The 18,118-nt window shown below is 37.6% G+C and overlaps 1 protein-coding gene across 4 annotated transcripts in view; it reads right to left on the minus strand.

Annotated features, from left to right (window-relative positions):
- Nucleotides 1-1,503: 1,503 nt before the first annotated feature.
- The window catches only part of LOC126458090 (lys-63-specific deubiquitinase BRCC36-like), a 46,018-nt gene continuing 29,403 nt past the window's right edge, over nt 1,504-18,118 (minus strand). For all 4 annotated transcript variants that reach the window (XM_050094910.1, XM_050094911.1, XM_050094912.1 and 1 more), the window contains 3 exons: nt 4,662-4,793; nt 4,464-4,572; nt 1,504-1,800 (listed from right to left, as the gene is read on the minus strand). In XM_050094910.1, coding sequence (XP_049950867.1) covers nt 1,649-1,800; nt 4,464-4,572; nt 4,662-4,793 — 393 coding nt within the window. In that variant the 3' untranslated portion in view covers nt 1,504-1,648. The remainder of the gene's footprint in view (nt 1,801-4,463; nt 4,573-4,661; nt 4,794-18,118) is intronic.

The raw sequence follows: 18,118 nt of genomic DNA on the forward strand, positions 1-18,118 counted from the left end.
CTGTCACTCCCTAACACGTTAAGAAAGTACACTCTGATATCTTCGGGATGTGGTATTCATGCAGCAGATGTCAAACATATTGTTATAGGTACACACACCACAGAAAATTAGGCTCCAGTTGTCAACAACTGTCAACTAATTAATGAAGTACAATGAAATGAAAGGGCTAAAATGAGATCTCACGTACGTGCTATTGCCATGAAATTCTGCATATGAGGAATCCTCACCCTCAGCATCTTTCAGGTAACTGAGCTCTCATTTGTGGCTCTGACAAGAACAGAACATGAAGCACATGATGATAGTTATTTGATTTTTGCATCTATTTCTTGGTATGGTTGGTTATATTTGCCGTTTCAGTGGTGCCATTAGGTAGAATCAGACAGTGTAGTTTTTTTCACAGCATCATAATATCACAGTATGAGGCAATATATGCACACCTGACAAAAAATTAGTCACTTCCAGGAGACATCCTGACAATACTGCGTAATGCTATCTCAAGTCTCAAAAACGGCCTCAAGTTTCTTCAGGTATGCCATGTCCAGATGAAGTTACCAAACTGTACAGATGTTGATTACCACATTTCACCCATTGTTCCAAATAGTCCCAAACATTTTCTATGAGATTAAGATTGCGAGATTTAATGGGTAAAACAAAGTGCAATCACAGTGTGAATGAGCGGGCCCCCAAAGCATCATGAAACCACCTCTAACCTGAACTACAGCCTCAACACACTGCTGGTTGAACACCTCATTAAGCTGTCAGTGCACTCACTGCCTTGTATAACTGGAAAGAGGCAAAATCACATCTTACCAGCCAACACTGTACAACTCCAGTCAGCTGCTGTTCAGTTTCTGTGTTGTTTGGTCTACAGAAGACATCAAATGGCCTTTCGCAAGGCACCTCATTCCAAATAGCCAATGTGCGCATTTCCTGTTGTAATGTTCTGTCAGAAACTGGTTGAGATGGATCTGCATTCATTGGCAGTGGCAATTTACGTAATTTTTTTAAACCTACTGTTATTCTTTGGTTAGCATCTTTTTACAACATCTCTTCTTACATCATATCACAAGTCTGGGTGGTACACTATTCCTCCTAGTCAACATTGGACGCTCCACACTGATATACCAACAAATTTGGCAATGTCATTCACAATGTGGTCATTGGTAGGTCCAAAGACATTTAGCAATGTCTCCACACTGACCCATCTTACTGCACTGATTCCATAAAACCATCACACATACGACTTATGGCAGTGGAGGAGGATCACGTGAATGTCTGATACCAGTTCTACACCACCCGTAGCACTCCAGAGTGACCAGCATACTCTTGTAAGACGGTGACTAATATTTTGTCTTGTGAGCTTATATTGTGTGGTGTATCATATAATTCAACTGCAGGTACTTGATATGGTAACCACTGTTACCCTTTTCTCTTTATCACAATGTTGATTTGAATGGTTGAAAGTGGAACCACTCACAAACTATTATCTACAAAACAACAGTATTCAAGATTTTCCTGAAGAGGATTTTAGCTGACATTTATTGTAATGTGGGGGTATACACAACATATTAAATTCATTTTGTCCACATTGCATCCCCTTGTAACAACACAAGCACACAGTTTCCACATATCACAGGTAAAGCAGTCTTTATTGGTTGGATGATCTTAACTTCAGTAGGGCCTCCTTTTCACGCTGTAGCTCTTGACACCGCTTCTCGTTGGCAGTTATCCTTTTTTCCAGAGCTGTCAGTAATGGTCCAGATACAGCCTCAGTAATCCGGCAGAGGGCATGGGTTAGTACTGGAAGAAATAATAAAAGTTCAGAGGCAGGATTATCACTAATAATTGCATTCAGCAAATTCAAAAATTACACATCAGTTACTATTGGCTCACTATTAAACAACATGAAATGCTCTATACGGGACATTAAATTATTAAATCAAAGAAGACTTTATTCCGTGGCCAATGCGCTGCCTATTGCTGAATACTGATGACAATTAAGCAAGCTTCTTTCAAATCTTCCATGCTTTTTCTCCAATAATTACATATGTTGATTTATGTATATGGCTGCTACCCTACAAACTTTCTCAGAAAAACTGAGGGTTCATATGTTTTTTGCATTTACAGCCAAGTTTTGTCTATCATGATATCTCGACAACTTCTCTAGTTGTTTTTATACTGTGCCGAGTGCAAATTTCATTGCTTGCTGTTTGGACTGCAACCAAATTGTGAATGGAACATAATGCAGACTACCCTTGTGATCGAAACTTCCTGGCAGATTAAAACTGTAATCGGACCATGACTTGAACCTGAGACCTTTGCCTTTTGTTGGCAAGTGCTCTACTGACAGAGATATCCAAGCACAACTCGTCCTCACAGGTCCAGTTCTCTTACCTGGAAATGCCTCTAAGGTTGTTTCCTGGTGCTGTTAAACTTTAAATGATCAAAAGAAATTCAAAGCATAAATAGTTATATGTAAGAAGAATGTCACAAGACAATAAACTTTACTGAAAAAAGTCTTAGTAAGAGTGCATCGAAGTGTTGTCTGAGAAGATCTAAGCAAACTGGGTGCCACACTCCATGCTTTACTTAAAGAAAGCATCGGCCTTCGTTAATTAAATTATCCACCTTTCTAATTTCAATTGCCTCCTTTATTACACTGTCCCAAAAATTCATCACCTGTGCCATGATGATGGTACTTTCGTATTTCAATTAATGAAGAAGCAGTCAGAATTTTATACCTCCCATACACTGGTGCCATTTCAGGGAAGATCGGGAGAATACTGGCAAAATATTGTTTTAAGGTATATCAAATACTCCAACAAAATTAAAAGGTCTGAAAGGTTATGTGAAAGATAATATGAGGTTCCAAAAACTAGCTTTATACCATGTGCCATGCAAATGAATGTTGCATGTTGGGGAAACTTATAGCAACTATTGAAAAAAAAAAATTTTTTTTTTTAAAGAAAACAAGCATTACATCAGACTTGAGCAGACAATTTGATCAGCTGCTGCTGAACATTGCCCTAACCGCGAGCAGGAAATGAAATACAAAGAGACCACATATTGGTGCAGGCAGCAAATTTTTGGAACAGCTCAATAATGGAGGCAATTGATATTAGTGTGTCAGATAATTTAATCAACAGGTACCGACACAATAGCTTAAAAGCATGGGATATGCCATTCAGCTTGTCAAATCTCACTGGAAAAATGTCTATGTACCCTCTCTGGTCATAAATAAGTAAGTTCCTATTAAGACTTGTCCACAAGGTGCACAGTCTAATGGCATTCTTCTTACTAATAACTTTTTACATTTTGGCATTCTGTTTCTATTCGGTTTGAATTTATGTTGACTGTTTTGTTGTTTAATGATGCCAGCAAACAATCACAAGGGTGACATGCAGTGTGTTCTGATCAGTTTTGTTGAAGTCCAAACAGCAAACAACTAAATTTGTGCACAAACCTGACAGGCAGCTAGGGAAGTTGTTAAAATATTATGTAAAGAGAAAAATATAATTCTGCTATAAACCAAAAAACTTGTAAACTATATTGATATTATCAAGAGAACAGCTGTTCTAGTAGCAATGTGGATTTATGGTGGTTGGTCAGAAAGTAGTACTTCCTACTTTCAACACATACAGTACTGAAGTAACATAGCAAAAGTTTGGTGTTTGGTACCAGAGTACCGTTTTCTAAAGTTTTTGGGAATACTGGTAAGCTTCAGCACTGTAGTACTTGAGGAAACAGCTAATGTTAGCATGTGAATCAGACAAGTGTATGTGCTGGAATTCCTCAATGCTGAAGGTGAAACCCTGAATTTTATGTATGGGAGCTGTGAGACGACTGTCTCTGAGTGATCAAAAGAAGAGCAGCCAGTGCACAACTACCTTAACTACACTAAACACCCAGTATGTAATCCCTGAAGATACTTAAATCATATTTTCATATCAAAGTCTCTGACGATTTCCATGATAGTGCAAGAACATATATGTGTGGCAAAGACTGTTCAGTCTGCACAACTTGAATGGGAATTCTGCTTTATTTTCCTAAATTTGTCACTGAATACTACGAAAATTTCACTTGAGTTTTCTTGTGAATTAAAATTTACATATTAGGGGGCAGTACTCACTGAATGACCCACACACATTTCAGCTAGAAAAAGTCGCAAAAACCAGAAAGTTTTATGTAATGAAGTTTATTTTTATTCAGCTATTCTAATACAAAGCAGAGAAAATGGAAATATTAAGCATCCTCACTACACATCACCTGGCAAACAGTGTGCAGTACAACAATTTGTAATGCATATGGCAGTTTACAAACATTGCAACCATAAAAATAGTGGAAACGTTTAAATTACACATGCTTGTCCTTACTGAAGCTACTTTTCTAAGTGCTTGTCTTAAATATAGCCACATTTGTCTGTCTGACATCATTTTACATACAAGAATTTAATCAGCAATTACCTGCTCTGTTGTTCAACTGTGCAATGTAGTTCAGATGAGGAATCTTTGTTGTTTTGTCATAGCTATCCTTTTCTTCTTGAAACAGAATTTCTGGCAGTACCGCCATTGACTAAAAATTAATAACTTAATATTAGACATCTTAAAGACATTAAAAAAAAGTATCTATATTGAAATGAAACTTCATCTCTGTAATTCTACCTGAATATTTGGTGTAGATAGTGACACCGTTGGTTCTATATGTAGAGGTACTTCCAGCTGTCTGAATTGTGGAGAATCTCCATGTGGATTTTGAGTGACAGACTGGAAGCATGTGATTTGAATTTTCTGCTCCTGTGGAAAAAAATTACAAGTGGGATTTAGTTTTGATGATGGCATATTGCCCAACAAACAAGCCAATACCAATGATTATTAGGTAATTTTCCACACATATTGTTGAGTGTATTTTTAAGTGTTGCCTCTGTACTGATGGTCACCTTTCCTATGTTCAAATTCAAGATGATGCATAACCAAAGGCTACAGCTGCATAACCAAACTCTGTATGTTAATACTAAACTAGTATCGAGCTATGAGCTTATTCTTAGATTGCAATCTTGGCTAAAATAAAAGCACCACACAGAGAAAAGTATTCTGATGCTAGTTCATCTACATCTACATGGATACTCTGCAAATAACATTTAAGTGCTTGGCAGAGGAACCACCTTCACAATTATCTATTATTCCAATCTCGTATAGCATGCAGAGAGAATGAACACCTATATCTTTCAGTACAAGCTCTGATTTCCCTTATTTTATTGTGGTGATCGTTCCTCCCTATGTATGTCAGTGTCAACAAAATATTATCACATTTGGAGGAGAAAGTTGGTGATAGGGATATCGTGAGAACATTGCGTCGCAATGAAAAACGCCTTTCTTTTAATGACGTCCAGCCCAAATCCTGTATCATTTCTGTGGCACTCTGTCCCATATTTCACGATAATACAAAACTTGCTGCCTTTCTTTGAACTTTTTCGATATACTCTGTCAATCCTATGTGGTAAGGATCCCACACAGCGCAGCAGTATTCTAAAAAAGGACAGACAAGCGTAGTGTAGGCAGCCTCCTTAGTAGGTCTGTTACATTTTCTACGAGTCCTGCCAATAAAACATTTTCTATGTGTTCCTTTAAATTTAAGTTGTTCATAATTGTAATACCTAGGTATTTAGTTGAATTTACGGCTTTTAGATTAGACCGATTTATCGTGTAACCGAAGTTCACAAATTCCTTTTAGCACTCTGTGGATGACCTCACACTTTTTGTCATTTAGGATCAACTGCCACTTTTCACACCATTCAGATATTTTTTCTAAATCGTTTTGCAGTTTGTTTTGATCTTGTGATGACTTTTTAGTCAATAAATGACAGCGTCATCCGCAAACAACTGAATACAGCTGCTCAGATTGTCTCCAAATCGTTTCTATAGATAAGGAACAGCAAAGCACCTATAACACTACCTTGGGGTAGTTAACCCTATTCCTATTCCATTGCTATATCTTTGATTCCTGGAGTTCAGGAACTTATTGTCTCTAAATAAAAAGTAGCAGACTCAGCTTTTGCAAATGTCACGTAGCAAAATGTGGGGAGAATAGTAGCTAGGTATGTTATAAAGCCAGTGTCAGACTTCCTTCAGCCCACAACTCCTAGTATTCCTTCCCTTGAGTCAAATACGGGACGTTGGAGGCACTGGTAACTGGCAGCAAAACAAACCCCACTACAAAATGATACTGCGGATCTTAATACAAAAGAAAGACAATTTCAATAATGACTATGCAGTTAGAAGTTTTGGGACCAGTACAGGAAATTACAGAGGTCATACATTAGCACAATTTGCCAAAGATGACAACATGTTTATTGTTAACAGATGTTTAAAAAACAAATAGAAAAATGAATTTGCTAGGCTAAATTAACTAAACATGAAACGGACTATATTATATCAAACAGCAAATAAATTTTACAGTTCATCACAGTTTTAAACCATTTTAGACTTTCACAATAAAGGACATAGGCAAGGGATGGAAAACTATGTCTATCAGCATACTCTGTGTAACATACATGGTACTCACCAAAATAACATGTTGTTTTAGAAGTAGATAGTACAAAATGGATTATTTGCAAGTTGTGAACAAAATTACAGAATGGAGCAATAGTGGTGGCCTTCTGAATTATACAACACACACACACACACACACACACACACACACACACACACACACACACACACTGGTGTGTGTGTTTCCATTGTTTGAATATACATATAAGTCATAAAGCTTCTCTTGGACTTCATCTGGATAGTGGGAGACTTAGGACTGGAACAGAAGGCAGGCAAGGAGATTTCTTATCACATCACTAAACTATCCATAAACTAAAAAGAGGTTGAGGAAAATACACTGATCGAGTGTGCCTGAATCAGCTTCAGTTTACTGATGACATATGAGCTGAAGTGGTTAGAGAAGCTAACAAGTTTTTCAAAACCAAACATTTAATGTGACTGAAGCAGATAGTAAGCAATAGCAAATTTTGACTTCTCACAGTGAGAAAGCATTCAAAAATGACATTCAAAACACAGAGCTCCTAAGCAAGAAATGGAGAAATGAATGTTAGGAATCACCAAGAGACAGGAAGTCAAACAAATGGCTCAGGGAACAAATAAAATTATTGCAAATTAAAATGAAATGGAGGCGAGTGGAACATACAGTTAGATGTACAGATGGTAGTTATCCTCAGGTATATCTTTTAATGGGTTCCAAGAGATAAGAATAGACTGAGATAACAATGCAACGGAAACTGGATAGATGAAATTCAGAAATATGCAGGAAAACGTACCAGTACATGGATGAGATCTGCAATGCTTAGAGAAGCCTGGAAGTCGGACATTTTCTCTCTCTGTTTAGCTTTGTTGAACTGGTAGAGTGTTTGAAGATAACTATATTAATTACCAAGTAAGTCCTAGGTTATCTAGATTTGGACAATGAAGGTAACATGCAACTGACATTTTGTCACAATTTTTTCCCCCCTATTCCCAGCTTTCCATTCAACATTTCTCTTTCTGATCTGTTCCAACTTCGTGGTAATTAAATCTACTGTCAATGTCATAATCTGGGGACTGCTATTGATTTCCTTGCTGGAGTTGTTGACTTCTGATGTATCGCCATTTAATTCCCTATCGTAGATCTCTATATGTGGCAAACGTCCACAGGGCTGAAGTAAATGACGTCAGCAATAGTGGTGGCTGAAGGGTGTTATTATTTTTTTTTTTTCCCCCAGGGCATATATTACGACTTCCAGCTGCTGGCTCTACCAATGAGATTTCAACTTAGGGCTCTGGTTCCCCAAAGGCTGTGAGGGAATTGAAATTCTCCTCTCAAACTTAAATGCTAAGAGAGAGAGAGAGAGAGAGAGAGAGAGAGAGAGAGAGAGAGAGAGAGAAAATATTCAAGAATTGTTGGTTTGAAACTGAACTCATTTATTAAATTTCTTATAGATGGTACTGTGTGTCTGTACTTACACACGAGAAAGAGTGCTTATGTAGCTCAATAGTTAGTGAAATTTTGTGACGTAATAACAGTCCAGTCAACAAAGACCCAAAAAGGGTTGATTAGTGCAGTAATAACAGGGAAGGCCATGAACAATATACTACAGATCCTGACCAGTGGAGTCTGAGCATAGGGGGAAAGGGTGGGGGACGTTTAAAGGTAACTTTTATGAGTTTTTCTTGAATAACACCAAAACCGCAGCTTCTAGTGAAAATGTTTCGCAACACAAAATCAAACTACATTCAATTTCCTTTTAAAAAAAGCCCTGTTTATTTTTCTCTTGGATTAATAGTTTCCAAGTTGCAATGGATGGAAGAATCACTGATTATTAAAAGTATTGTTTTAATGGCATAAAATTAATGATTATTGTTAAATGAAATGGTTCAACAATAAATATTAAATGTGTGTACCTCATCTAAGTACAGTAAGAGTCATATTAAGGGAAAATTTGTGTGCTGGGTGTCTAATAGGGGGGAGGGGGTGGGGTGGAGGGCAGAAGTGCGAGGGAAGGTAGCTTACTGGATTGTGGCTGAGGACTTCCCTCCTCCATAGGCCTACAAACTGAAGAGCAAGTCCCCACACTGTTTCTACCCAATTACACCATAAGAAGGTACTACAGGGTGTTTCACAAAGTTACACGAACCTTCTGTAGTGCCCTTTATGGATCACGGGCAGAGATACGCCCAAAAGGGGGGGATAAGTTCTTAATAATACTAGTGCAAAAAACATGTATGGACAGACTCTATGTAAATGTCTGCACACTGTTCTACACTGTAAATCTATTCTTGGTCACCCCATACAGCAGCTGCAGCGTTCTTTCGGGAAAGGTAACTTCTCCTACCACGAGCACTGCTCAATTTTCAGTTTAGACAGACAGACTATACCTCTCCAGCATTTCTTGTCCAGATATCTTTTGTGAATAGACAAAATAACATCACTGAACTAAATTGGTTAGATTAGATTTACAGATTTACTTTCATTCCAATTGATCCATAGTGAGGAGGTCCTCCAGGATGTAGAACATGTCAGAAAAACAATAATACAAGACAAATATTTACAACTAAAACAAATAAGCTAATGAACCTTCCACAGCTCCCCAAGTGAAATGATCATCATATTTTATTTTTATCTGGACACTATATGAAAGGATCATGTTACAACACTCATTTACATCGCATTAATGCACTAAATTTAAAATAAATAAAAAAAGTTTTTTTGTTTATACGGTAATGAACATATAACAGAACTAGTACAATACTTATTTACAATGAACACATTACTGCACTGAAATGGTGCAGAAGTTAGATTGTACTATATACACACACACACACACAAGTGCACGTGACCCCCCCCCCCCCCCCCCCCCCCCACACACACACACAAAATCAGTTGGTTCTACTGAGCAATTCATCAATGGAGTAGAAGGAGTTGGCCACCAATAAATCCTTTAGGCTTCACTTAAACTGAATCTCATTGGTTGTTATGCTTTTTATGGTTGTTGTTAAGTTACTGCAAATGTGTGTTCCTGAATAATGCACACCTTTTTGTACAAGAGTAAGTGACTTTAAATCCTTGTGAAGATTATTCTTATTTCTAGTATTGATTCCATGAACTGAGCTGTTGGTTTGAAAAAGTGATATATTTTTAATGACAAATTTCATTAAGGAATAAATACATTGGGAAGCAGTAGTTAGTATCACTAGTTCCCTAAACAGGCCTCTGCATGTATCACTAGTTCCCTAAACAGGCCTCTGCATGATGTTCTTGAGTTCACACTACTCTTATTGCACATTTATGTGCCTGGAAAACTTTAGCTTGGCTTGATGAATTACCCCAAAAAATAATACCATATGACATTAGCGTGAAAGTAAGCATAGTATGCCAGCCTTTTCATTTTTATATCCCCTATGTCTGACAGAATTCGCATTGCAAATAGAGATTTGTTTAGACACTTCAGCAGTCCTATGGTGTTCTCCTCCCAATCGAATTCATTATCAAGCTGTAATCCCAAGAATTTAACACTGTCCACTTCTTCTATCTGCTTGTCATCATATGTTAGGCATCTACTCATGGGACATACCTTACAAGTTGTGAAGGTCATGTAGTGTGTTTTTTCAAAGTTTAGTGACAAGGAGTTGGCTAGGAACCAGTGGTTAATATCCACAAATATTTAATTAGCCGATCTTTCTAAGACTACACTTGACTGCTATTTATTGCAAAGTTTGTATCATTGGCAAACAAAACAAACTTGGCATCTGGTAATGTTACTGATGAAAGGTCATTGATATACACAAGAAAAAGTAAGGGAACTAAGATGGAATCTTGTGAGACCCCACATGTAATTAGTTCCCAGTTGGATGATGCCTGATAGCTTAATACATGTCTCTTTCCTAATAACACCCTCTGTTTCCTGCCAGAGATACAAGATTTGAACCATTTTGCAGCATTTCCTGTCACACCATAATATGTTAATTTACTTAAAAGGATATTGCGATTTACACAGTCAAATGCCTTTGACAGAGCACAAAATATACCACTTGCCTGCAATTTTTTGTCTAATGAATTAAGTACATTTTCACTGTAAGTGTAGCTGGCCTTCTCAATATCAGAACCCTTTAGAAATCCGACCTGCAACTTTGACATTATGTTATTTGCGATAAGATGGTTATAAAGCTGATTGTACATTATCTTTTCTACAAGGTGTACAACTTTGCTTCCGCCGTTTGCCAATAGGTGGCGACAACGGTAAGTAGCGGTCAAAAGAAACAGATTGCAGACGCCAGGCAGTTAGCTTGGACCTCGGTCAACATAACCTCACTCTACATTAGTCAATTTGTGTCTGCATCGTAAAGTTGTTCTTGATTGAAAATGTCGGTTTACGAGCCTAATTCTTGTCATTTGCGAGAGGTGTTACTGTTTCATTTCCATATGAAGAAAACAGTGGCTGAGTCTCATTGAATGCTCTCAAGTACGTACGGTAAGGATGCTATTGGTCAAAGAACATGTCATGAGTGGTTTCAAAGCTTCAATATCGGTGATTTTATCATGTTAGACTGGCATAGTGGTGGCAGAGAGAATGTTTCCGAAGATGCAGAATTGGCGACATTCCTGAGTGAAGACTCGCATCAAACTCAAGAAGAACTGGCATGATTAATGGGAGTGACACAGCAAGCCATTTCAAAATGTCTCAAAGCTATGGGCATGATTCAGAAAGAAGGAACTTAGGTCCCATGTGAGCTGAAACCAAGAGACATTGAACGGTGTTTGTGTCTTAGTGAACAGTTGCTTCAGAGGCAAAAACGGAAGGGATTTCTTCATCACATTGTGACCAGGGATGAAAAATGGGTTCATTACGATAACCCTAAATGCAAAAAATTAGGGGGATATCCCAACCATACTTCCACGTCAACGGCCAAACCGAATATTAACGACTCTAAGATCATGTTCTGCATTTGGTGGGACCAGCTCGGCATTGTGAACTATGAGGTGTTAAAACCAAGCGGAACGATCACAGGTGCCTGCTGTCGAACACAATTAATGTGTTTGAGCAGAGCATTAAAAGACAAACGGCCACAATACAGTGAGAGGCATGATAAAGTTATTTTGCAGCACAACAACGCTCAAGCCCGTGTTGCAGAGGTCAAAATGTACTTGGAAACGTTAAAATGGGAAGTCCTACTCCACCTGCCATTTTCTCCAGACATTGCTCCCTCTGACTATCACCTGTTTAGATCAATGGGGCATGGCCTGGCTGACCAACACTTCCGATCTCATGAAGAAGTCACAAATTGGATCGATTTGTGGATCGCTTCAAAAGATGAACAATTTTTTCTATGTGTGATTCGTACACTGCCCAAAAGATGGGAAAAAGTAGTGGCCAGTGATGGAAAATACTTTGAATGATACAAGTGTAACCAATTTGTTTCATTAAAGCCTCAAATGTTGGGGAAAAAATGGCGGAAGCAAAATTGTACACCTTGTAAAATTTTTGAGAATGCTGGCAAAAGTGAAACTGGATGGAAATTTGATGCTATTTCTTTATCTCCCTTCTTAAACAGTGGCTTAACTTCAGCACATTTTAACCATTCAGGAAATATTCCACTGATAAACAACTGGTTACACAGATAGCTTAATATGTTACTTAACTCAGAACCACATTCTTTAATTAACTTTGTTGATATTTCGTCATACCCACTAGATGTTTTTGATTTTAAAGATTTTACGATGGACAATACTTCTGCTGGGGTAGTGAGGGTCAAATTCATGTTATGGAAGTTACTTGAAATGTGATTTGACGCCACTTCGGTGACTTGTGTGTCAATGGGGATGAAATGATGATGATTAGGACAACACAACACCCAGTCCCGGAGCAGAGAAAATCTCCGACCCAGACAGGAATCGAACCCGGGCCCTTAGGATTGACAGTCTGTCACCCTGACCACTCAACTACAGGGGGCCGACTATACTCATCTGTCACCAATGTATCATTTACTCTTAATGCTATTTGCCCCTCTTCACGTCTGGTTTTATCGGTCTTCTCCTTCACTATATCCCATATTGTCTTTGTTTTGTTATCTAATGTGACTCTTTTCCTTGTACTCAATTACAGTCGTACAGTGCACTATTACATAAAAAACCTCAACAGCAGCAACTGAAATCTATTTACCACACTGAAGAGACTGCCCCAAGTGTAACATGCTGTCAATGTGTGTTTCACAATATCTGTTTCATTGTCTCAGTTGTCAATGGCTGCAATACTTTTTATAACATGAGAGGTTTAAAATGCTTCACGTCAACCTCAGATGTCCCAACGTCTGAAGAGGCCCAAAGACTTAAATTGGTTGCATATGCAACAGGTGGAGGTCACCCATGAGTTATGGAACTTCAGATTTTTAACATAAGGCAAGTAATGCATCACAACAAATTACTGTTCAAGACCTGAATATGATCAGTACTATTCCATCAGACATATTCACATCCATTTTGCAAGATACACTGTAGAGGCACGGTAAGCGGCTCGGCGCAATGCAGCCCACTCTACACATGCCATGAATTCCTGAATGGAAGAGAATTATGCAGTGTAACAGTAACGCAGTTATTGGTGAAAAAAGTGCACATAACTTTCTGGCCATTCGTTAATTCGCCACCACCTGTCTACAACATGGTTACATGTCTTTACAATATGGTGTCAATGACAAACAACACAAAAGAGCCATATTTACCAAGCCAATCCCTTTCCTGCTGACACTTCATAGGCCACTGACACCATATTTACAAATTAAATGCTTCTCAGTCATCGTTTATAGGGATGTATTTTACATAAAAGTGCCCACTTAACAACTGTACATAAGCAAACGCTCAATAAGCATAAAAACTCCACTATATAAATGAGCACAATGAAGAAATTTTATCTACTCATATAACACAATTGGACAAGAAATGCTGGGGAGGTATAGTCAGTCTGTAAAGTGAAAATAAGGCAGTGCTCATGGGGGTGAAACTGCCTTTCCCAAAAGAATGCCACAGCTGTTGAACAGGATGACTAACAACGGATTTACTTTATAGCAGTGTAGAATAGTGTGCAGAGATTTACACATAGTCTGCCCACATGTGTTTCCTGTACTAGTATTATTAATAGCTCATATCTGTATTCCATGTATTGTAAATATCTGTGCCAGTGATTCATAAGGCACACTACAGAGGGTGGTTGTAATTTTGTGACTTAATTGGGTATAAAAAATGTAGGGATTCACCTGCTTGCTCTTTAGTTTGCAGCCCTGCAAAGGAAAGAAGTGCATGACCACAATCCAGTGATCTACCTTCCCTCACATTTCTAGCCTCCACCCCCTACCCTCTTAGACCTCCAGAACACAATTTATCTCTTAATATGATTCTACTGTGCTTAGATGACATACACACATTTAATACTGTACTGATTCTTAACCGACTTCACTTAACAATAATCACTAATTTTATACAATTAAAAGAGTATTTTTAATAATCTGCTATTCTTCCATCCATTGCAATGCGGAAGCCACTAATCCCAGCAAAAAAAAAAAAAAAAAAAAAAAAAAAGGGCCATTTCTTTGTAGTTTAATTTTGTTCTGGAAAACATTTTCGCAAGAAGCTGCTGTTATCGAGTTATCCAAAGGAAACATAAGAAAATGCCCCTCCCCCACCCTACCTCGAGTTTGCCACCCCACCGGTTATCATTTTAGGTATATTGTCTGTGCCTCCCTACCACTGCACAATTTTGCGGATTCACAAGGTTTTTTTCCCATTATTTTCCTTTGTGGACTGTAAGTGCCTCTATGCTCTATCCATCATCCATCTGCATATGAGTGGTTGACTTTCCTGATTTTTTTAAATACTTAATTTCAGATATGCTTCAATTTGTGACCTAAAATTTAGTCCAGTCATCTTATGTTTACTGAGAAAGAGTCACACTTCAACAACACTTTGTTCTTCAAAATCTCTTTCTTCACACATAACCATCACATGAACTTGCCCCATTCTGTTTTTCAGAATTACGTTTCTGTTACAGTCTTCAGTGTGTTTTTACATGTGTGCTGCTGATCTGCCAAGTCCTGCAGGCAGATTTTTTTTTTTTTTTTAAAAAATAATTATTTGATTGTAATTTCATTGTAGGCCACTCTTCTAATATTATTTCTGGAGTAAGCTTCTGAATTACTGCTGTTTCAGATCTTTAGATGCCAAAGTATGTGTCACAGGAAATCAATTTATATGAGAATATCTGCAGTATATGCGCACAGAGCAGAGATCACAAATTACTGAAACAAACAGGATCTGCCTATCACTGAATGTACAACAACACAGAAAGCTTATTTAGTTTTTGAATTGACAAACAATATTAAGTTTTCAATGTTGAACAATATCATTTTTCGGAAAGTATTAACAAAAATTGCATCATCGTGTTTTACACGGTACTCAACAAATTGACTAACTTTTGGGTGTAGTTTAAGCAGACATTTAAATATGTATCTGTATTATTTGTTAATAAAAACATGTAAGGGAAAGTAACATCTATTAAAGTTATCCCTAATCCATACCTGCAGCTGTAAATTATCTTCAGTAAGGGGCATGGATATTCTTAGTCCTTCGTTTGTATCACCCAATAAACATTATTTATGTGAACAATAACTGCTTTTCTCCTTGCTTGTAGCTATATTCCTTTTACAGACCAAAGGAATGTAAAGCACAATTCCAAAGTGCAACAATGCATTCATTCCTTTGTTTGCCCTGGAACAATATCAACTCATCAAGACCAATGGCCACCTTCCAGATTTAAAGGGCAAAACATAATGTAGAGCTGATAACAGAGAATTTCACATAAAATGGAAGTTTTTGGTGGCTATGTAAGTGGTATTCAAAATGTTTTGCAAACTATAACTTCTTTATTAGCGTTAATAATGTCATGATGCAGAAACCTGATTTCTTTCATTTATATTTAGCATTTACGTAATATTTCTGTGGTCAGATGCTCTCCAATCATTATTTTAACCCAAAAATAAGACAGGAGGCAACTTTCAGTATGTCATCTTTCTGGAGTTTAGATGGGGAAATTGCCAAGACAGGTGTGTAAAATTACCCAAAAACTGCTCATATTAAAGACAGTCATTAAATCTGAGCATGGGTTCAATGTGCATCTAACTTATTTCCCTGATTCACAATACAGGATTCTACTTGTTACTCTTATGAGCAAATAATATGTTAATCTGTTTCACACAGTTAAAACTTATTTCCTCTTAAGGTCCACAAAATAAGTTCTTGGGCCCATAAGATATAAAATGAAATATATTAGAAAGTAAACTGCCACTAAACTGGTTCTTTGTGTAGAACCATCCATGTTAAACATTTCAAAAATCTAATAATTGACATTCTAAATGGGACCTATGTAACTTGATAAATGAAAGAAGACATGGTTCTGAAAAAAAATGTGATGCAATGTTACCACTGTGGCAAATGTATGGTGAGAATAAATTGCATTATGAAAATGCCGAAGTTATACCACAGATCAAATGCTCTAATTCATGTGTCAACAAACAGAACACCAGTTGTACTGACTGGTACATGTTTCCTGAGTATTTCTATTTTGCCACAGTAGTTTTCTGTCATTTATTGAATTTTGCAAAACCACATGAGCATCTGCGAAATTTTCTCTCAGAATGTTTTGCAGGCAATTCCCATTGCAAACTTTCCCCAAATACCATATTGTAACATATGTATTTCACCTGTGTCAATTCTAAAGCATCTGATTGTGTGAAGGTCTTTCTCAGACATTCACTATTAACATTGCTCAAACATGTTCACTGTGTTGCTTACTACATAGATTCTTTCCAAAAGAAAGAATGAATGGGTGGAGATAATACAGACTAAAGAGGATGCCTGGCAATGCAATACCAGAGACTGTTTTCAAGCAGGAGCAACCATAATTCCACATATGAAAATCTTATCTCCAACATGTGCTTGGACTGCATGATCTGCTTCCTCTTAGTTACACTTCTCTCCACGATGTGTGTATCTCTTCCAGTATTGCCATATCATCTTGTCACAGGAAGCTTCATCTCCTTGTTAGTTGTCTCTCTACCCTTTCTTTCATCCTCTTTTCATCATCTTTTTTCTCCAACCCTCTCATCTTCTCACATCTGCCACTTTTGACAACTTATCCCCCTTAAAAACACTCTTATTTCTCTGTCTCACTGGCTGCCTTCAGAAAACCAGAACATCAACTTCTCAGAAATGTAAATATAATCTCTATTATCTAACAGTTATGTGATATAAGTTGTTACAGCTCATCTGATCTGGGATGCTCACAAATTTTCCACCTGCTCACTATCATTTATCATCTTGCACGACTAACCATTTCTCCATTTCCCTTTAATTCTAAAAGCAAGGGCAATTTGTTTCCAAGTGTTTATATTCAAGAATGCTTCTCTGTGTTTTTCTGTTAGTAATTTTCTTATTTCAAGAAATGAATCACATAATTATTTACATAATATGAATTACTTTTTAGAGTGTTTCTTTCCTATTTACTTTAGATACCACAAAATTTTAAGTTTTGGGATCCCTACGCCCATTATAAAGCAGGTGCAAAACAGAAACACAATGCAGTATGGAAGCAGGTGCACATAAAGAACCCCATGATATGTAAACTAAACACGGCACTAAAAGCAAGCATGAGAGAACAAGTGACATATAATGTGATGAGGAGGAGTCAGTACTAAAGCCCTGCAGACTTGTGACCCGTCAGAGTATCAGAGTAGTCTACTTACAGCTGTGGTGTGTGACAGTGTGAATAAGCTTCCCACAGCACAGTGGAAGTTCCTGACGACGACTGATGCTGCCTCGCCTAATGACACAATCGAGTGAGCACTACCCACAGCCATGCAGATGTTACACACTCTAGCTCACTTGCACTTGCCACTACATCTTGCACTTACCTTCCTCTTTCTGGTCAGTGCTGTTAACATCATCTGTAATTTGTGCTATTAGTACATTCACTCAATTTATTCACGAAAGCCTACTTTGTAGCTACATTGAAGGATTTTTTTAAAATTAATTATAAACAAAGTTGACAATTATAATCAGGTGCCACATTCTCTACACTCATATTTACCATTAAATCTGTTCAAAATATCTCTCACTGTCAGTGGGGTTTTAGCTGCAGACTGAATACAAGCATTATTTCATTATCCATTCATTCACACAAATTTTCAGTCCCACTGCTAAATCAATGACCTCCAGTAACATTCAGTATTTGATTATCACTATAATTTTCATTATACATAATTATACTCAGTCATTGTGGTAATATCTGGTGAATCTCAGGCACATAGCACACACTTTCTCCTAGCAAACAAGAAAAACTGACACCTATGTTTCTAAATGCATCCCAACACTCAACGACTGCATGTCTTCTCAGTGGTGAGGGAGGAAAATGCTGGCCATATGCTTCCACACTGTGTGCATAGCAAGCGATGAAGCATGAACACTGTTTACATGGGTGCAGTGCTCTAGCACACCCCAACATAGAGAAAAGTTTGACTCACTGAAAAAAGTTCTGGGA

The sequence above is a fragment of the Schistocerca serialis genome, chromosome 2 (genome assembly GCF_023864345.2).
Source record: "Schistocerca serialis cubense isolate TAMUIC-IGC-003099 chromosome 2, iqSchSeri2.2, whole genome shotgun sequence".
Classification (NCBI taxonomy): Eukaryota; Metazoa; Arthropoda; class Insecta; order Orthoptera; family Acrididae; genus Schistocerca; species Schistocerca serialis.